Raw genomic sequence first — 22441 nt, forward strand, 5'->3', positions numbered from 1 at the left:
GTTGTGAATGAAACTGGACTGTCCAGTGTCGTGTTGAGAATTTCTCTGTTCGGGATTTGAAAAATGGCCGTGTAGGTTGTATAGTGAGTATACGCGATGGAGACGAAATACAAATGTACAATATTTACGATGATTCGTACATTTAAAATATCAACATCGTTTTTAATCGTTAGGTTAGGTATCTTTTATTGTCTTTAACGTATCGAAATCTTTTTTTTATTTTTACTCGAATATAATATGATTCACGTTTTCTATTTCATCGAGATTTTGGCTTTTTGAAATTCGACGTATGCTTCGACATGAATTATTGTACCTACCTATATGGAAAATGTCATGGTGAAATGCGGGTAGGACAATGCAGCTTTGGCGTTAGATCAGAAAGTGTGCACATGTCGGCTGTAATAATACCTATGACAAAAATGATAATAAATTACAGCGCCATAGTTAAGTTATTATTGTTATGGTCATTATATCTTGCCTATATTGAATAGCACTCACCCTTTTTGTTGTTAAATAAATAAAGTCGATTTCACATACACTCAAATGATTTGACGATTTTCGTGCGGCCGACGATGTAGTGAAATATACGGTTGGAAATAAATTAACTTTTAAATACAGTAAGGACAGTAATAGTGATTAGTGAGGCACCTATACAATGGCAAAATACACATACCACTATACTATTATAATATTTTGTTGACATTACATTAATATTTCAATTAACTTTTATAAAGACTGGAAAATTTAATGCTGATCATAAATAAATAATAATTAAAATATGTGTCGCAAATAAATGAAAGATGCATATTATACGAAACTATTGGATGAAACAACAAAAAAATATAGAAAATTATTTTTTCTTTATAATATGTAATATAATCGATTAAAAAATGCTTGTGTTCCTAATTTATTAGAAAATAATAGTTTATAAAAGTTAAGATATTACGGTAATTTGATGAGTGGCCAAATTAACTCAATTACTTTTTTTTTACGGTTAACTAATTTACATATTTTAAAACTTAAATGTAGTTGAAATTCAATTTTAAAATAATATTTTTTAATATATTAAAAATGTTATATGTTTATTGTTTATATTATGTAAGTGTTAATAGTTCTGGTAATATCTTATTGTACCGATATCCTTATAAATGCATCATATTTATTTGGTATCATTTATTATTATAAAATTGAAGTGATGATTATATTTTTAAATAAAAATGCAACACAATTATGACTAGAATGTATTTCTAGTTGATATTTGGGCAAGTATTATAATACTTTATAGATAACAAAATTCAAGAAAAAAAATGAAATTCAAATGAAAATTAATGACTAGGATTGTTACAATATGACGTTAGTTTTTTTAAGTATTTATTTTTAGATAAAAATTAAAAACTATACAAAACCTTAAACACAGCGCAACGTTTACAATACGATATTATTACGGTGACGCCGAAGACGTTAATCGAATGATATAATATACGCGTAGCATTATAATGCTATACCATACATACATTAGGTATACGACATCGTTATGCTGTAAACGGTGGCTGAAAGTTATTGTATTCGATGTGGAAAATGATAAAAACAAAACCGAACTAACTTTTGTAGGTGCTTATAGGTATTATATTATTGCCATGTGATTTACTGCAATAAAACACACACTTAATCGATAAAACTGCACCGCGCGTGTCTATAATTTCGATCCGTCGGCTGCACCAGCTGCGTAGGTTCTAGCCGCGTAGGTCTCTCACGCCGAGTTTGATTGGGGAAAAAAGTCAAAACTAAAATGTTATAGTGATAATATTACATGTGGTTCCGCGGACCCGAGCACGCGGTCCGGCGCGCCGTCATAGACTCGACTTGCCCATCGCGCGTGTGTGTGCGCGTGATAAAAGAGAAAGACAAGGGAAAAATAGATAGGAAATCGAAAAGCGTACGGAAAGAATTGAACGAAACAAGAAGCTTATAATATAATTATAATTATTGTACATCCGTTTCCGAACCCTATATCGGCCAAGGTTGACACAGTCCGGCCGGCGCGTCCAGACGGCGGCCCGTCCGAGTGGCGTGCGCGTACCCCCGCCCGAGTCGCCACCGCTGACTCGCATCGGCATCGCCGGCACCCCACCAACTCGGCGGCGAGCGCGGTGTCGGTGGCGGTGGCGCGCCAGTCGAATAACAGGCGGAAACGCAGTCGAATAAAAGACAACTGACTCGGCAAACGATATATCAGTGTAGTCGCTTTTGTTCAGTGGTGAAGAGGTGCACAGTAGTAAAACACTCGCACATCGCACTATATTAGTCATAATATCATATCGCAATAACGGCGATAAATAAATAAAACTCCGCACTCAAGTACAGTCGACGCATACGAAATGACGAGGAAACTTGCAATCACGTGCCTGTTCTTGGTGGCAGCACAAGTCGCATACGCACATCCGACCGCCGAAGATGCGCCGGCCGCCCACGCTGCCGACGAGGCATCCGGTCTGGAAAAGGTGTACAAGGTGATGCAGGACTGCTCCGACAAGAACATGGCCACCTGTTTGAAGATGCGAGCGTTGCAGTACGTCGACCGGGCATTGCGCAAGACCGACAGCATCGACGTGTTCGACGGGATATCACTGGTCAAGTCCGAATCCGTCGAGTCCAGCCGAGGTTTGAACGGCCGATCGCTGGCCGAGTCCGAACTCGAAGAAGCACAGCCCAAAGACGATGACGAAAAGGACGCCCAAGTCGAGAACCTCCTTTTGGACCGCGTCGCTCGTTTCCTGGAGAGCCACACACTCCAACTCAAGGTCCCGGAATCGTCCATCTCTGGCATGAGGAGATCTCTCGATGAAGGTAAAAAAGCATACATTTTCTCTCGTTTACCGTCATAAGTAACTTTAAAGTTGTACCATCGTATCATTTTAACACTAGTCAACTGGTCAGTGGTAGCCTTAATAGATTTTGAAACGGAACATTCTCGGTGCATAGATATTATTATTTTTATAACAATTGTTGATCTCCCCAAATTATAATTTATTTCAACGATTTGTTTTGAAACGTCAAATTTGTCCGCGATTACGTTATTACGTTATTATTATATTTTCGTAACGATTCGTTTGAGAAAACCGTGCTTATACATTATGCACACTATCACTCGTATGCGCCGTCTTTAATACAATAGTTATCGGTCATTATTTCAGATACGAGCCTACTTAATAAGTCAACCATTTTATAAAAAAAAAACTGTATTTTAGTTTCGAATTGTATCTTTACCTCTCTCTTTCTATCTATCTTTAATCCACATGTCTCTGAGTCGCTCTCTTTTCGACGACGATCACGGGCTGCTCGTCGACGTTATCGTATAACCTTCAGGTCATCGTCGTTTGTTATAATATAATAATATATACGCGGTATATAATACACGTCATGATACGCAGACTGCAGACCCCGAGGCACCGAGCACGCGTTCCGAGTTTTCTATCTGTCATCGAGTCGAGATTTTGGCTTCGGGCCTAACTATAACTTCGGTGTATAAAACGATAGTATTATATACGAATTACACACCCGTCAAAAGGCGCATATAAAAAATTAATAATGGCCATACGCTAAATCCGTTCGGGTCGCATACCGTCGTCCGGCGTCCGAACAAATATAACGATAATATAAATACATGTTTATGTGTGTTACGGACCCGCCGGGTGCGGCCACGCGGACGCCGGTGGCCCGAAAACCCAAATAGTGCGCCACTAGGGGGGCCCCCGGTGGGCGTGACAGTGTCATCGCAATCGGAGAAAGCCGCACGATCCTTTCACTGGAATATAGTTTGGGTAATATTATATTGCCCAGCGGGTTCGGGACTTAAGGTTCCGACCGTTTTTGGACGGTTTTTTTTTTTTCAAGTCGTTTGGAATTTTTCTGTCCATTTACGGAGACTCCTCGACGGCTTATTTGACTGAGAATGAATTCTTACAAAATAAGTTATATATCAATGATTTTTTTTTTCTTTTTTGCAGCCCGTGGCAAGAAAAAGAAGCACCAGAAGATGTTGATGCCATTGTTGATGTTGTTGAAGATGAAAGCCATCGCACTCGTCCCATTGGCCATTGGTGGTCTTGCCCTGCTCGCATTCAAGGCTCTCGTCGTCGGCAAGATCGCCCTCGTCTTGGCCGTCATCATGGGAATCCAAAAATTGTTGGCCAACAGCAAGAGTCAACAATCGTACGAAGTAGTGTCTCACCCACACTACACCGAAGAACACGGACACGGACACAGCAGTGGATACAGACGGTCCCTGGAAGGCGAGACCGCCCAAGACATGGCGTACCGTGGTCAACACTGACTCCACCACCGCCAAGCTACCCCCGCAAACCATCCCCCTTTGTAGCGGGCTCCCTGTAGCTGTAGTATCACCCTCATCCCCTCTGCCATCACCCAACGAGGCGATATTTATTTGTAAATAGTTCGAAAAAACATTCCCCCCCATAGGAACGAAATAATTTATTTTATTATTAATTAGTATTTTTTTTTTTTTTTATATACATCCGATCGTCTTCTTTAGCGCGCAATTCACTTGTCTTCTTTTCATCTCATACCCCAAACCACCACACTACTCTCAATTCACGACTTTTTAGTCTGCCTACGTTTACAAATTGTTTTGTTCGCAAGCTCGAATTTATATAATATATTATTATTATACTACGCGTATAATATATACTATTATATATGTACATAATATACACTTAGCTATAGCAACACAGCGTCCGTTCATCGCGTCCGCCACGTATATTATTATTATTATTATACGACATCCGTACTCCGGAGGCGACTGTACTTCGACAACGGTCAATAACGGGTTCTGCTTAATCACTTCGGGACAATGATCGCACACAACACATAACAACAACGTTTTACTACCATATACACAACTATATATAAAAATATACGATTATTATTTACCCCGGGCGGTCGGTTAAAAATACAGAAGTTAACCTAGTGACACACACACGCCGCATATGTGTGTGCGTGTGTGCGCCGCTCGTGTGACGATATAGGTCGGCCGGAGGAGAAGAAAAATAAGAAGAAGAATTATTACAAAAAAAGAATAAATAACTATTTCCGTAACTGGTTTCATCTATAAGACACGAATAGAAATTGTTAGAAATCTATTCTTTCTATACCTATATTAATCACGATCTCCACTACCATCGTACTGTAATAACGATAACCGCGATCATACACACTTACTAACTGCTGCGTTACAACTTTGACCTTATCCGCGAGACGACACCGACCGATAACTGAAGAAATACCTACCTCTATATTATATACACGTTTGGGAATAGTATTTTCTTCTTTCACAATATGTTATACCTGATAACACACACACACACACACACACACTAACTCACTCACTCACTAATAACTTGTACAATGACTTACTACTTATCCGCTGTATAGATCTTTCCGATCGTTCAAAGCCGTACCTACAATTTTTACTGCTATCCAAATACTACGCTTTTTTCTTGACCGGAAATATTATAAATGTTGCTCACAAACCATAATACATTATTGTATGATTTATATTATTTTATATTGTTTAACATTGTGTCATGTTTTTATACCATTTTTTATATTTTACTTTTTGTGTGTACATCGAAGACTACCTTATTTATTACGTATTTTAATAAAATCGATTTGTTTGTAATAAAAATCCATTTCTTTTTTTTCTAAGCTCGGCGACTCGGCTTGACTAGACTAAACTAGACTCGACTTGACTTGACTCGATTGAATTCGATTTTACTTAACTATAATACTTGACATACCTAACTTACTCTAATGTGCCATCGTTCACCTCCACTCAAATAACGTCATAATAAGCATAGTACTTTTATGATTCACTTGAAGAAATACACAAATGATACCGACTGTTATTAATTTATTTGACTTTTAATTATTATTTTTTAATTTAATTTTATTTGATGAAATAAACTTATTGATTTTTAAATCGATTCTCATTTTTTTCTCCATTACATTGCATTGTTTTAACTCCTATCAAACTCTGCGCCCAAAAGTGCTTAAGGTCTACACTACGAGTTAGTGTGTTACACCAACAAATATTGTATAGTTTATACGGTTTTTAGATCAATGGTGAAAAAATAAAACTTGATGTGGTTAGGAAGAGTAACCACGCACTCGACTTGTTTTCCAAAAAACCGGTTTGGCGTTCGCCGTCATGCTAATGAATTAATAAACTTGTAATTTTTTTTTTTTATCAATGGACAAACACAAATTTTTATTACGAGCATTAAGTATTAACACTAATTGAAATATCTAAGTGATACTTCACCCATATCACTGTTTATATGATATGTAATATTATAAATAGTTGGGGCTGTATTCCTTTAAAACTCCTTTCCCATTTACAAAAAAAAAGAAATCTGATTGCGGTAAAATAAAATCGTGTTGTGGTGCGTATAACTCTTAAACTCATTGTACACACACACACACACACAAGATATAAGATCGTAGTCGTGTGTTTTTGATAAATTCATCGTGTGAATCACAGCTACAGCTTACCATTGACGAGATATACTACACGAATTTCTGTTTATTTAACCACATTTCTATTAACATATAAAACGTAAAGTGTGGATAAGAGTCATCGTGTGCAACGATACTAAAATAAAATACTACAGATTGTACTACAACTCTCTATTGAATCCCTTCACTTTTTGATGTTTTTTAATTGCCGTTCTATTTGTAAAACGTAATTTATGTGGCGGAATAATTTGAGTTTTGGTATAAAAAGTTCTTCTCCGTTTTAATTGTACAAACGAGTTGGGCACATTATTATTAACAACGGCCATTGTATGCGTTAGAAATGAAAGTCGGGTTTCCAAGAAAAGGATACAGCTGGCTCGAATGAATAAATTGACCATCGTCTAACACGCATCGATAATATATTATTTTAAATACTTTTTAAATAACGAAATTCCTCGGCTTTAGATCGTATCATTTCGTTGATTCGTGCAACCTATAGTGAAAACCTACTGTTACGGACAGTAAATCTGAATTTAATATAAAATCTACGCACAACTGTACGAATAAGACCTATATACATTTGTGTTATTAGAATAACTATCTTCAGGTAGGTAGTTAATAAAATAATATTAGGTACTATTGTGCTGGTCACTTAAACAGCCTAGTACCTAAATCCAATTCTAGCTTGAAAACGTTCGATATGCTCATTAAATAAAAACAATACAACAGCGTCACGTGTCATTTATATTTCATAATATTATTATTATTAGAAGAAAACTTTTGTAATGTTAAATGCGAGTGTTTTCCCGCACCGAACCGAAGAAACTGCAGATTTCTAAAGCATATTTTATATTCAAGAAAGATTTATTTCAGATTGACATAATATTCTGATTATCTGAAATCTATCGGTTTTTTTTTTTTGTTTTTGATTTTTAAAGTACGACTTTAGTATAGTCGAAACGCGTCCAAACTCGTGAAACGTAGTATAATAGTTATAAATAGTCATCGTTCCTACAAGCACGGCGGCCACAATTTCTAAGCGCCGTTTTCATTTCTTCTGAGATAATTACAGACCCTGTGATTTAGAAAGTGTGTGATCATTGATCAATCTCACTGTTACGAGAAGAAAAATCTAAATCATTCGACAAAAACAGCCGGTAGGTGGGAGCACGTGCAAGTTAGTACCTGTCCTACGTAATAATATATATACCGTGTAGGTATGTGGTATATATCTGCTGCAGACGTTAACCTCGACTTTGTACGACTGCACGGCCGCTTTGTGGCAAGGATTAATATACTATTACTAGATCGGACTAAATCTGTTCGTAATACTATAATTTATATATGCGCCGATGGTAAACGATTGATTTTATTCCGGCACATTCGGTTAAGGAGAGGAAATAATAAAATCAAAACCTGTCTATGAGACCCCAAAACGGTCGCCGACCAGAATAATATATTATTTTAAAGCCAGCAGCACCTTTTAAACTACGCGATAGTAATAAAAATAATAATATTATAATGTATTTAGCATATGCATTACGACAAACGCAATTTTCTTTTATAATAAATAATATTATATTTACTGCCATATATATGTAAGCTGCACGTGCTATCGGATGCTGTATAATATACGTATTCTCCTCTTAGTCCTGTTGCATTATCAGCGATTCTTCGTAGGTAGGTACAACAGGTCCTTAAACTTACGTTGTCCAACGCCCGGTAAAAATTAATAATGCTCTTAAATATTATTTAAGACAGTCCTGTCTGAAACGGTAATATTATTATTATTATTATTATTATTATCATAGATGATTTTTATATATCGATGGAAATCGATTCGCCGTGAAAATATCCCCAGAAAAACTATCGCTTAGGAAAAAATTAATATCTACGATGTGGATAATACGAGGCAGAAGGTCAGACGATGAGCTCGCAGGATATAAGACTTCAATGCAACAATTATGATTGAGTTTGCTGCGGGTTATTCGCTGGCTTTTGGGGTACCAAAAATATTACAATATTTAATGTAACTCATCGTTTAACTTTCAACACATTTTACAATAAACACTATAGCAGAGACGAAAGAAATCGTTTAATTAAGTTGGTCGATCTTTAATAAAGATGAGTAGACACTTAACTGTTGTGTACTGAAATTAAAAATTTTTAAATATTTTATGAATACATAGAGTTTATGCGGTAGATGGGTCAAATTAATTTTTGTATATTTATACTTTAGATTTTTTTCCTCTCAAAATGCTAAAAAGACAATGATGTCGTAATACTTGTAACCTCTTATCTAAATAAAAATGCATCGCTCCACCAATGATTTTTACTACTTATAACTATTATACGTCTATTATTGTACTATTATTATTATTTTAGGATTGATACATTGAATTTATATTCACACGTTGAAGCACCTCTGATGGGAGGCCTCTTTCCTCTTCTGTATTTTTTGTTTTTATTTATTATCACTTAAACTTTTTGTTTAATAAATGTAACAGATGGCTTAATATGGGATTTTACTTAAAAAAAGTTTTTTTTCTCTTTTCACTTTTTGCGTTATTACAGATAATAATGATATATCATGTAGACTACATTGTAGCTAGAAAGAACAATAATAATAAATAATATTATTGTATTTTACCGTTAATGTAATATTACCTATTATAAAATCTTCGTAAAACGCTTTTTCTCGTTGAACGTACGCCCACCCTTCGCTCTCGGCGCAGTGAACCATAATACTAACGTACCTATAACGTATGCAATATGGATACACGCAATATCGCGTGGGTACCTGTTGTACACAGACGATCATCGGGTAAAAGCGAAACAGTCGGATGCACTTGAAAGGAAAAACTCGGAAACTTTCTTCGGTATTACAATAATATTATTCACTCGTCGTCATACCCGTTAACTCGGATGCGGTGGAGGCGGTGCGTGCTATGACGGTGATATTATACATTATCATTATTATATATCCTCGGAAACACGGTAATAATATTATTGTAATATCGGTATGACGAGCATAATATACTTACGCGATTTGCTGGCCTACTGCCCACTGTACCGGTGTGAGTAGTAGCGATCGCAGTCCTCTGCTGCAGATATCTGTCTAGTCCCGTCGAATCGTCATCGGTATTAATGAATAATAATTATTAAAGTATACAGCCCAGAGCTAGCGACGGTGGCGACGTCACTGCTACACCAACGCATAATAATATTATAACTATACCGTCCGCGTTCATATTAGTTTTATCGGTAAAATACGTATACTTTTGTGGAAATCGAACAAATCGTTCAAAAGTCGGCGACTATGACCATATTTGGCGTTTATCTGGCCCCGCTGATGATTTTTGTCGGCTGCGGTCAGTGCGTTCTCTTTTCCAACGGGCAGTCCTCCGGTGGCCCGGACGCCGATGGAGGCGTCCACGTTGGAGGCAGTGTCGGCGACGGCAGCGGTGAAGTTAGCGAAGACGACTACCAAAGCCTGCAGCACACCCCTACGATAAGCACGGCGGTCAAAAGCTGCTTGGCTGGGGCCGACCCGTTCCTGCCATGCATCAACGAGCAAGCCATGGCCGCCATCGAACAGACGGAATCCATGGATTCGGTGCTCCTTGATTCGGGACTGGAGATTTCAAGACGTCCCAGCACAGAAGCGTTTGCCGCTCCTCGAGGAGTCTATTCTTTGGGTAAGCCTGCCCACTGCCTCTGAGTGCCGACCCGCCGAATCTATATACGATATACCCTCTCTCGCCAATATCCTTCTTAATCATCCCCCGTCACGAAAGCTCCCGTTAGGAATCTTAAATGGGAAATATAAAGAATCCAAACCTCGACACTCTCGTTTTGTGTTATTAAATTCACTTGAAAATTGTATCAAATCGATTTCGTCGAGGGCTTATCTAAACGACCAGTCGCCCACGTTTGTAAATTTTTGACACAAATCCTGCGTATCGCACAATCTTCGTGTCCGTTCAAAAGTATTCGTACAGTAAAAAATCATACTATAATAACTACCACTGATCGTTCATGGATAATATACTACCAACACATTTTTATTTACGTCTGTGTGTTTTGATAATTTTATAAAAAAAAATTTATGTCATTGAATTCGATCGAGGTGGATTCCAAAATATGTTTGACGAATAGGTGGCATCGCTACAAGAATTTTACGCACACACATAATATTATTATAATATGATTGCAATAAATATTGAATATATACTTTAATAATAGAAATATTTATAAACAACTTTTTTATTTAATTTTAGACAAAATCAAAATTGATTAATTTGATTTTGATTTCATCATAATATTTTAATACCTAGGTGCGTCGATTTGAGAAAGTATTCAATTAAATATTATAATATCATGTGTTAAGTGTTCATTTTCGATGAGATAACAAAAAAAAACTTTTTATGGGGTACATTTCGATTATTATTTTATCTTCCGAGGAGGTATACCTCATAAAATTGTAGTCGCCACGGACACCGCCCTCGGGCCTTGACCGCTATGAACGTTTCGAAGGTTGCAATAAGTTGTTGAGATAATTAATAATTACATACACTGTCGTGTTTTAGAAACCCATCTCGGTAAAGGGGCTATTTTTACCGTTTTAATGTTTTCCAAAATACATATTTTACGGTGCGCACACGCCTAAAATGTATTTGTTATAGTATTTATTATTAGACCTGTCGAGGCTAACGTACATGACTGTACCATATCTAACTGGTATTAGTTATTACTTTTCTTGAACCTGAAATACTACGTATTATTATTTATAATTTACTGGTTTTATTTTAGACACGACACGACATGTACAATGCATCTTTCGTTTTTCTCAGTAAAAACCTCACACGTATGTTTACAATATTTATTAAATCAAACTATTTGTAGATCATTTTCTCAACTGAATAACTTAATGAGTAGGTTACAACCTAACGTAGTACGTACATACGGAATATATATTTTGAATTATATATGATATTTAACAGTGCAACAGGGGATAGGAGCACTCTACCCTCCACCCACTAAACTAACAATTGTTAGTATTGACTATTGACTTCAAAATGTTTTTTTTTCTTGCTCTAGTGTTACAGACAAATACATTTTTACAAGAAATGAAAAAAATCTGGTCTGAGAATAGGGTTGGTTGTACGTATTTTGAGTAGACCATTTATTTTTTTTGGCTTTCACGAATTACCTCTCATCTGAGTATATCTGACCCACAAATTGTTTCCAGTGATTTTTTTTTAAGTTTACTGAAATAGCCCAGTATAACCTACTATAGCTATATTAAATAGATTTCTAACCCTGCATTATAAAAAATTATTAATAAATTAATTTAATTCAGTTAATTCAGTTAATTTTGATTGATTAAATGTTATTTTTTGTGGTTAAAACAATTGTTTTGGTTCTCATTTTGGAAAATCTAATTAGTATTACTATACGTAGCTGAATTGATTTTAATACATACAGCAATAATATTATGAGGGTGAGTTGATGAAACATAAGAACTCACAATAGAATGACTCACAAGCATAACAGACCTTTGTGCACTGGATGTAATTTTATCCCACAATTTTGGCGTGGAAAATAAATCTTCATCTATACAATTTTAACTATATTATCAGAAATAAAATTATGAAAGCAATTAGGAATCTAACACAATAAAACGGCTGATGATAAGTACTGTGTGGGGAACCCGTGCAAGATATTACAGTATAAGAATTTTGGTATGGAGGTATTGTAGCCCGTTTATCGCTTTATCGAAGATAAACCCTAGGCATCAAAAAAATGCTCTGGAGTAAACTATATAATATTATCTTAAACCGTGACGAGTAGTCAATAAAACTATAATAGTAATGCTTCGATCAGGTTTTAGAACAAAATAAAATACTACTGTAATTAACTGATTTTAAATTTTAAGCTCATAGTACGATTTAATATTATTACCTCCGCTCCACTATTAAAATGTTTAAAGCATATTTTATGACTTACAGCACATTACATTTATTGATGCATCCATACATAATATAATATAAAATATGATTTTGACATACTTTTCATTAATACACGCGTAATTATACGTATATGAAAAGGTTATAAACGAAATAAATCTACATATAATATAATATTATTATTATTTACTATCAATACTTGTCATCAAATAATTATTATGCATACAATTATAGTATGTAGACATCACTTTACAAATTCTGGTCTTTGGTCGGCGAACGAAGAAATTTTTTGAAGAACTTAGACATTTTGCCAAGTTTTGCTAGGATCCAATATATAATTTTTCCTATAATTCATATCGTGAAAGTCGTGAATAAAAATTAAATAAAATCAAATTCATAAATAATTTAGATTTATGACATTTCAAAACCATATTTCATGAATCCGTGATATGGATTGTGCACTGCATAGACTCGGTATAAATGGTAGAATAGACGATTTTTCACCGTTCTAATCTCAAAAATAATTACACTACACTACAAGTTACTTCTATCGTCTGTCAGGGTTAGTCGAGTAAGCACCATCGTTATTTATGCAATTTAAATACTCTGTACCTAATTAAATAACTAATAAGCAATGTGTTATATAACGAGTCAACGTATTTTAGAAAATATATTTATTTAAATTACATTGTGTACCTATTTGATATATCAAAGATATATCTGCCCTACCTTCAAGAAGAAAAAATTCAAAACGTTTTATCCGTCCTCAATTTGTAAAATTTTACACGAAATAATATGTGTTATCCGTGCACATAGATTAATAATAATTTATTGTAATAGTAGTACGCCGAACTAGCATCGATTTCAAGTTTAAAATAATTACAAATTACAATGCAGCTTGGACACACATTTGGCCGAGTGGTCTGTCCAAATTCCTAACCAGTAGCCTATAATATTATTATTATTATTATTACTTACACACAAAGTATTATAGCACGTTGGTATATTTTGTATTCGTGCAACTAAATTTTACACGGCTCAATTATCATAATATGTACACGTCAACGTTTTAATAACAATAATTCTGTTATTATAATACCACACTATTGTATTTGAAAGACTTTATTGAATATTTGTACGTGAAAAATGTTTTTTTGCTTCATTCATTTACCAAGTAATTATGCAGATGGTTGACCTTATTGGAGGCTGTGCGGTATGGCGGTATACAACGGCACATAATTAATTCAATATTGTGCTACTATTGTACTAAACTTTTGACTGATGGTTCTAAAACGGGTACCACGTGAAATAGCTATACAACATTATTATTACAGTAATTAATTTGTTAATGTTATACATTTTAATATTGTCTAAAATCGAGTGATATTCATCGGTAAACCTAATAATAATATTTAAAACATTTATATTGTACACATGTCATACTGATTTTAAGTGCAATAATTTAATATCAATTACTCGGCTATTATAGACTACTTATTAATATACTAATGATGGTGCGATCAATAGATTGGGAATCGGGGAAAAAATGGATTGGACAAGATCAAAGTTCAATTATTTATCAAAGTGTACCACGTCGTAATAACAATATTTTGTAAGCTTTAATACCGTGTTGGTAATCCCGAAACTAAACTTCAGTCACATTGTTAAATATAAGAATAAAAAATAATATTACAATTTTTTAAACATTTTGAAACTCAAATTCTAATAATTAAAATATGCTTATTTATTAAGTAAATACAATATTGATAAACCTAATTTTGGTAATTTCAACAGCTATGAGAAATGTATTAACTACTAATATACTTGCAGTTATCGAACAATATTTTTCGTTCTGTTTTGTTCACTTTATTATGTTACATATTGGTTTTACATAATTTTTAATTAATTTCTAATATGACTCAGCTAATCCGTATTCAAACATATTATTATACTTATTGGATGAGCTTGCAACTTGCATTAAGTACGTTAATGCATATTGTATTTTTTGCTGCAGCAATAAACTATATTTTATTATTATTAGGAGGTACAATCAATCGACGAATCGAATGTAATGATCGCGACGTAATAAGATTTTATTTTTTAATGTTTGTCATCATATTTATTAGTTCCTTGTATTTTTACAGGCGATAACCCGTACAACGTCGGTGCAGTCATTGAAGCTGCGTCCTCGTTGCTTTCTAGGCGAACATTTTGTTGGGATATGAGTCTCTTGTATCCTGGGCTGCAGATGCGAATCGGTCCCACGTACACCGGCAGAGGAATAATCGATTTTATCGTAGACCCCAGACGTAAATTTGACGACCGGAGTTTGGGTTATGGTATGTGCAGTGTATACATTTGTACAATTCGTTATTCTATCGTTCGTCCTCAGTTTCGGGGTTTTTATGATAATTAATATTTAATAACATGTATTGATGCATATTAAGACAAAACAATAATTGACGCGGTTGTCTTAAAATCAAAATCAAATATATTTTGTTTGTTTGAATAATTGATCAAAAGTAGAGACACAAAAATCACTTAATATTTTTCCCACAATTTTATACATTTATTTCATATTATACTTAGGTAATAAAAAGTCAACTATTTTTATTTATACCACTTATTTTCTTGCTATAATTTACTGGCATGTGAACAAGATTAATACAGTGAGGAATTTAAGATTAAATAGCTACTAAAATCTAAAATAAAGCTATGCCATAATCTAAAACTATTTTTATTTTACATTATTGTTATTATTCAACTATATAGTGATCTAATTTATTAATATAGTAATTGTGTATACTCTTTAATATATATATGTATAGTTTAGTTCATTCATTATTCTAATGAAAACATAAATAATTAAGTACTGATTTTAAATTAAGTGAATTGATTACTATGGTTCCTCTAGAGTGTAGGTACTATCCAATAGATAATCAATGAAAATAGTAAAGTGATATCACTGTATCAGTCCACTAGATCTCGCTTTATGTCTTAAAAATAAATTATTGCAATATTTATTTTTAATTTCACAGATTATAGTTTTACCATATTATAACTTATACACATATATTATAAAATTACAAACAACATTACTAAAATGATTAATTTTTTTGTGTTATTGCATTTACAACATTATGTGATTATGACTTGCATTAGGTAATATAATATGTATACCAATACCAATAATGAACATAATAAATAAATAGTGAATCTTCTATACAAGACACTTATATGGAATTATAAAAAATTACTCAATTATACTAATATATTAATTACTAATCAGGTTTCAGAAGTAACTTATATATTCTAATGTTAGAATTGTCTGACTTAACTTTCCATTTAATTTAATATTTTATTATTGTTAAAATACGCTGTTTAGCTTATAAATATATATATGTATTGCTAATGTAATAATTTAACCACATATATTAAGCATAAAATCATATTGTCAATGTCCAAATTCATGGTTTTATGCTGACAATAAACCACTTAGTGAGCGATCTATTAAAACTATCTATTTAATTTGTTTTAATATTTTTATGTGAATTGTATTTTCAGGACACATGATATTCAAAAGATCATTTTTGCCAAACCTGCTAGCTACGCAAATAAGTATTGCTTCCGTGATTCCGATTATATTTGCAGCGCTATATTTTCTGACAAAAAAAGCGTTTATATTGTCAAAGATTGCGTTAGTCGTCACCAGTGTGGTGAGCGTGCAACGAGCATATTGTTTAACATTATAGATATTTTTTTATAATTTCGACGGAAACGGTAAAAATTAATCTCATTCGACATTTACATTTTTGCAGGTGGGTTACGGTTCTTTGTTTTTACACCACAGCAGCAAGCCTTTTGGAGGACACTCATTTGGTGGTCATCAACCGTTTGATGTTCAAAATCCATTCGGCGGCTCATATCATAGTCCAATTGGTGGTCATCATCATCAACACTATCATCCTATCGGTGGCCATCATAACGCGTTCGTCGGCGACATCAGAGGTGACAAGTTTTACGGAGACTCAAACGGGTTTCAACAGATTTCCTCGTCCAAACCATCGTCGCTGTTCCGAGGAGTCAACTACTTTCCGAAAGATGACGATCATACTAAGTACGCGGAATCAGTAGACAGAAATAAAAAGGAAGCGGAATAAATGTATGCACTTACCTAAATTTTGTGTTGAAATAATGGTATGATTCATAATAATAATGTGTTTTAAACACGCAAATGTTTGCTATTAAATGCATAGGATCATGGTTGAACACTCAAACGAGCACTTTAACTTAAATCGTTTTGATGAATAATGTTTAATTTTTTTTTTATTTGACCACTATTATTATAGAAACTAAATTTTATATTTCCCACAAAAAATAACTGTTTAAAAAAAAAAAATGCTATCTTTAAGTTCCTAAATTGTTTTTAGTCGTTAAATTTATGAAAATATAATTGGTTTATACATAGAAATATAATATAGTAAGTAAATATTAGAATTGTTATCCGCTTTTATATTTCGCGAAAGAATACGGTCTATGCTTATTATTAAATATGATATTATTTATTACCTATTACGTACCTAATATTATGTATAAAAACAAGCGTTTTTACCGGTCTGGTGAAACCAGAGTAGTGTGGCGGGGACCTAAAAATCTGAATTTAAAAACACGAGGTTAATTTACTTATAAAATTTGAATTAAAATGTATTTCATACTGAGTAACCATATGAAAATTTAATTTCCGTAGAAATGGTCAGCTATAGCGTGAATAATTTGTCTGATTTTGTCTCATAGTTGTTTAAAAATTGTTACAACGAATTTTTTCTGCACAATGTAATTATTTAAGCCTTTAAATTACTAAAGCATTATCATGTCTTTATTTACGTTAAATTACAGATTCATATTTTAGTAACTACATATTTTTTTCTGTCATGTTCCATGTAGCAACTTATACATCTCATTTTTATTCATCTAAGAATTAATGTTCCTACCATTTTTACCGTGGAGAATTTACATAATATGTATCTTTTTCTAGTGTATAGGAACTGAGTCGCCGTCAATACCGCGAATCCAAAAAAGCGAACGTCAAAATAGCGACGGCAAAATAGCCAAGTACAAAATAGCAAAAAAAACATAATAGCGAATGATCAAAACTTTTACTAATTACTAAAAACATATAAAAATGATCATTTTAAAATAATATACTTTAGCTATTTTGAACATTCGCTATTATATGGGTTTTAACTATTTTATACTTAGCTATTTTGCCGTCGCTATTTTGACATTCACTTTTTTGGATTTGCGGTAATGGCGTGATACCTAGGAACTAAAATTGTGTATTTTTACCTATTAGGTCTTGTGTACGACACCTTTAAGTGCACTCCAAGAAAAATATAAAATACCTATTTTATTTTTAGAACATAATAAAGGTTATTTATAGGTAACAAATACTATTGTAATATAAAATACCAAAATATGTATATTATATTATATTACAACAATTATTTATGATGTACTTACTATTTTTTTAATTGAAATTTGTAAAAAAAAAGTATCTTGATATGGAGGTAACCAAAGTACTCGTATATTTATTGTTTAGCAAACTTGAAAAACAATTAGTATTTAATGTTTAACAAAAAATTAATATATTATATATTAAGGTTTTTTTAATATTAAAATATTACAATGTATGAAAAAATTGTATTGATTGATTATGTAAACAAAGCGAAACCATATAATATGTACTCCATTCTCCAAAATCTATAAATGTATAGTGGTGACGATACAGTTTTTGTACTAACTGAAAAATCGTCCCACATCGATTGACCCTACAACATGCACTTACTGTATACATCAAACAGAATGAGATCATCTCTGGGATTTTGTCTTTCAAGCACAATAATATCTGCTATGTGTAATTGTTTCTATAATTGTTAGTTCGTGTTATATGCGTATAAAAAAAAGATTATTAATTTTAAGGGGCGAACGCAGGGGGGGGGGGGGGGTAGGGGTTTAAACACCCCCCGAAATAGTAGGTACAAAAAATAAATTATCTGACCAACAAATGTATTAGTGTATATTACTAATAACATTTCAAAAAAATTAAAATAAATTATTAGTTATTAAAAAGTTTCCCTTCTCCCGTGGTTTGTAAATTAATGGATACAGTAAAATCACCAATAAAATGTATGATAATGCAGTTTCGAAGTGAGTATGACAGTATGTTATAACTTATTAATAACTGATCGACATCGAAGGCCGCCAATCCGATGATGTACGTAATTTAGACAGACAACGAGTGTAATTGCCGTCTACCGGAAATTCCTACAACTAACCTACACTAACCTACAAATTGTAATAATTAGTTATTAATTATTATGTATGATATTATATTATTATGTAATATGTATATTATATGATATGTATTATGTATTTATGTATATAGTATAAGTGACTAAAATAAAATATAGAAAAGTGTAATACAGTATGAATAATACGATATTTATGAATACCTACTTTAAATTTTTTCAAACCCCCCCCCCCCCCCCCGAAATTTTTTCCTGCGTTCGCCCCTGTAATAATTTATAATATATATAATTATTATTTTTATTTGCTACTGAAAAAAAATAAAAATATAACCATGAACGATTTTGTGCACATATTTTTATCAGTTAAATGTTTACATTATGACAAAAATATGTGTACACCATCGGGGACTTTAAGACGTCACGAAGCGACGATTTAACATCCTATGTTCGTATCAACTACAATAATAACATAATTTACACTTGACGTTATGCGACTAAAAGTGGTGGATTTAACGGTTTTTTAGTAGGCAAATACTGACCAGGCCCTCGCCTAATGTGTATACGTACTTGGGTGGGGTTAAACTAAACGATTGAGTTAATTTGTTTTTAAATGTTTTCCTGTTTTCCATAACATAATACATTTTATATTACAAATTTCAATACCATTTGCCATTGTTAGGTAAAGTTAATATAGGAACATCAATTTCAAAAGTGCCTTATGTTACTGATACGATTTTCACGAAGTTCCTCTTATGGATGTTCTGACTTTATATTTTAAACCGTTTAATCCACCTCTGGTAACTAATCATACATCGCAAGACTACTGGGTATATTGTGCGTTGCTGTACGTGTCTATTTGATTCCTGTAAGCCAACGAGTCGGCTGTAGCCATACTTGGATGCTGGTCGTAACTCCTGCGGTACCCGCCGTGGTGTTCGTTTCCACCTCCTCCGCCGCCGCTCCACGATGGCTGGGCGCTGACCATGCTTGCACCGACGCCACTGCTCAACAGCTTTTTTATCGCCATGGTGCCGGCCAGGAGCAATGCGATTTTGGCTATGATCAGAGCTTTTACGGCTATCGATATCGCGCCGACCATCATCATTTTGTTGAACAGACCACCGATGATGGTCATGCCCATCGACATGAATCCAAGCATCATGCCATATTTACTGTGCTTTTTGAACTTAACGCCTCCTTTTTTCTTACGACCTGTAACCGATTTTCCAAATTTATAATACGGCATAATGACTGCCGTAATAAGTATAATAATTATAAATATTCAGAATTAACAGAGTGAAGGATAAGTTTATTGATTTAAATATATTATAAAAAAACACAATAAAATATAGAATTAATATAAAAAAACTTTTTCAGCAACTCGGCAGAGGGTGTCATCGAATTTTAGGCCTCTGTACTAATAACGTTTTCTGGCCTTATAGAATATTATATGATAAGGATTTCTATCAACATTTTAAAAATTACTTATTCATTTCAGGGCCCCTGTATTTCAGGTCCAACAGCTCCTCCCCTTCGCGGTGCCTTGTTTATTATATTCAATTTATGCGTACTATTCTATAGAATTCATAACACTGTCTAGCTGTACTAGTGAGGCGATACCTTCAAAAACGTCATCGGTCAATCCGTCGTCATCTTCTTCCGGTCGGTACTGGATTTGCAGCGCGTTGAAAAAGTCCAAAAACCGTTCGGCCAATTCGTCGCCTGCAGGATATTGGCGGCGGTTACCGACCACGGTAACGGTTATATACCGGTTCAGCCTGTAAGTCTCGTTCTTGTGCAATACTTCATCGATGGTTTGTGCCAATCGGCGTGCGAGGCACCCATCTAAGTCCACCGTCGGTCCGCAATCGTACAAGTTGGACAAGACGTCGTGGTATCCGTCGACTCGAACGACGACCGCGGCGGCAGCCAATGCGATAAACGCGTACTGCACACTCATGATGCACCAGTGGCATTAAGTCGGAAACGAGCAAATCTCGTGCTTTTATGTACTGATTCGGTTGTTCGCTCATTTTAAGTTATTATCGTCATCATCACCGTAGCCATTATAATATGTATAACCATCATCAGAGTTAAATGTACGACGACGACGACGAATAAGAAATATGTAACATGCGTGGACGTGAACACGGTAACGATGCGAGTGTTTAGATCAACTACGCGATAAGTACCACGGTGTAATTATTATAAAATATATGTCATCAGTGGTCGCGCTATGTATTATCTAAATAGCCTAGCTATGTGATAAAATATAATAATATCATACCAAACTAAGTATATGTGTCACCACGCCGAAGCTACGCAGAGTGTCGGCTGTAACAGATCGGTCGACCGTAGATACCTTATTATGATATAGGTAATAGTAATGGATGTAGTCAATTTGCACCAAAATTGACCCAATATAATATGTATACGACATGTGTAATTCACACAATTTTTTTTAAATGCGTTTATAATTTGCACTCAAATAGGGATATGTAATTTGAATCCTCAGGTAGTAAAAAATAGGAATTGTACTTTGCGCCAAAATTAAAATCGATTATTTTTTTTTTTTGATAGTATCAACTTACAAGATTTTGTATACTAATATAACTTAAGCTTAGTTTTTATTTATAAAATAGCTGAGCTTATATACACATATTGTTGTAAGTTTATATAAAATCGTATTATTATGAATATAAAAAAAGTTAGCCAATGAAAAATATTACGTGTAAAATAAAAATAAAAATAAAACAATTTTGCTGAACATTTTCTCTGCGTACAACACCGACGAATTATATTTGTAGTTTTTGTTTTATATGAAAAAATATGTTTATTGCATTCTAAAATGTTTTTCCTGAGATTACTTTTAAATTCTATATTTCAAGAAAAAAATTAAAAACTACACTACAAAAATATTACGTTAAATTACGTATTACGACGAAACGGCAAGATTAAACGTATAGTTTAGTATTTGATCAAAATAATAAACTGATATAGATTATATAAAAAATATATATATATATATATAATGCGATTACGTCCGATAATTGGATGTAAAACGTCAAAATATTACCAGATAAGGTGAAAAATCCTGGAAAATTATTATTGTCATTATTCGTGTCCACTGTCCAATGTCCATCTTGACGTCAACTAGGATATCGAACAATAATCGAATATTTCAAAATCGAATATTCGATAATCGAACCAATAAATAATCGTTATGGTGCAAATTACAAATTCTATTTTCGACTAACTGCATGCAGTGGTGCAAATGACATAATCTTTAATTTCGTGCAATACGTACAAATTACAAACTCCAATAGCAATAAAACGTCTGAGAACAATTATTATTATGCGGTAGATGAGATTAATATAATATAATTAACATACTTTGGCACTTAACTGTAAACGGTTATTCTACTTACCGTGAACGATTTACAAGTTTTACAGTAAAAACGTAAACGTTGTACGGCTACAATATATTATAATAATTTATGAACATTATGACCGCGAGTTAAAGTCTTTTTCCACGATATGAGATGGGTATGAAACTATCATCTACCACTATTTTTCTTTGGGTTTTCCAGTCATCGAGACCATACCGCCAAACACAATCTTATTGTATCC

General features: G+C 33.6%; 3 protein-coding genes across 3 annotated transcripts; 2 read left to right on the plus strand and 1 right to left on the minus strand.

Moving 5' to 3' along the window:
• Positions 1-2219: 2219 nt before the first annotated feature.
• LOC107168151 (uncharacterized) lies at positions 2220-5998 on the plus strand. The gene is made up of 2 exons (XM_015517465.2): positions 2220-2847; positions 4008-5998. The coding sequence occupies exons 1-2, from the start codon at positions 2379-2381 to the stop codon at positions 4331-4333; spliced, it is 795 nt and encodes a 264-aa protein (XP_015372951.1). The 5' UTR covers positions 2220-2378; the 3' UTR covers positions 4334-5998.
• A 3560-nt stretch (positions 5999-9558) lies between these two features.
• Positions 9559-18118, plus strand: Osi10a (Osiris 10a). Its single transcript, XM_089229607.1, has 4 exons — positions 9559-10232; positions 14648-14842; positions 16068-16219; positions 16322-18118. The coding sequence occupies exons 1-4, from the start codon at positions 9854-9856 to the stop codon at positions 16661-16663; spliced, it is 1068 nt and encodes a 355-aa protein (XP_089085733.1). The 5' UTR covers positions 9559-9853; the 3' UTR covers positions 16664-18118.
• On the minus strand, positions 18113-20771 carry LOC107168876 (DUF1676 domain-containing protein Osi12). Its single transcript, XM_015518420.2, has 2 exons — positions 20432-20771; positions 18113-20023 (listed from the first exon to the last, which is right to left on the minus strand). The coding sequence occupies exons 1-2, from the start codon at positions 20769-20771 to the stop codon at positions 19632-19634; spliced, it is 732 nt and encodes a 243-aa protein (XP_015373906.2). The 3' UTR covers positions 18113-19631.
• Positions 20772-22441: the final 1670 nt, after the last annotated feature.

This window comes from Diuraphis noxia, unplaced genomic scaffold, assembly GCF_037042655.1.
Source record: "Diuraphis noxia isolate RWA-SAM2 unplaced genomic scaffold, SU_Dnox_SAM2 contig0005, whole genome shotgun sequence".
NCBI classification, from domain to species: Eukaryota; Metazoa; Arthropoda; class Insecta; order Hemiptera; family Aphididae; genus Diuraphis; species Diuraphis noxia.

What these genes read in the sequence shown, in the direction of transcription:
- LOC107168876 (XM_015518420.2), bottom strand. Translation starts at nt 20,771, where the DNA reads ATGAGTGTGCAGTACGCGTTTATCGCATTGGCTGCCGCCGCGGTCGTC. An exon ending in GACCGATGACGTTTTTGAAG is followed by an intron (nt 20,024 to 20,431) that starts GTATCGCCTCAC and finishes AATCGGTTACAG; the next exon opens with GTCGTAAGAAAAAAGGAGGC.
- Osi10a (XM_089229607.1), top strand. Translation starts at nt 9,854, where the DNA reads ATGACCATATTTGGCGTTTATCTGGCCCCGCTGATGATTTTTGTCGGC. An exon ending in TCGAGGAGTCTATTCTTTGG is followed by an intron (nt 10,233 to 14,647) that starts GTAAGCCTGCCC and finishes GTATTTTTACAG; the next exon opens with GCGATAACCCGTACAACGTC. An exon ending in CGTTAGTCGTCACCAGTGTG is followed by an intron (nt 16,220 to 16,321) that starts GTGAGCGTGCAA and finishes ACATTTTTGCAG; the next exon opens with GTGGGTTACGGTTCTTTGTT.
- LOC107168151 (XM_015517465.2), top strand. Translation starts at nt 2,379, where the DNA reads ATGACGAGGAAACTTGCAATCACGTGCCTGTTCTTGGTGGCAGCACAA. An exon ending in GAGGAGATCTCTCGATGAAG is followed by an intron (nt 2,848 to 4,007) that starts GTAAAAAAGCAT and finishes TCTTTTTTGCAG; the next exon opens with CCCGTGGCAAGAAAAAGAAG.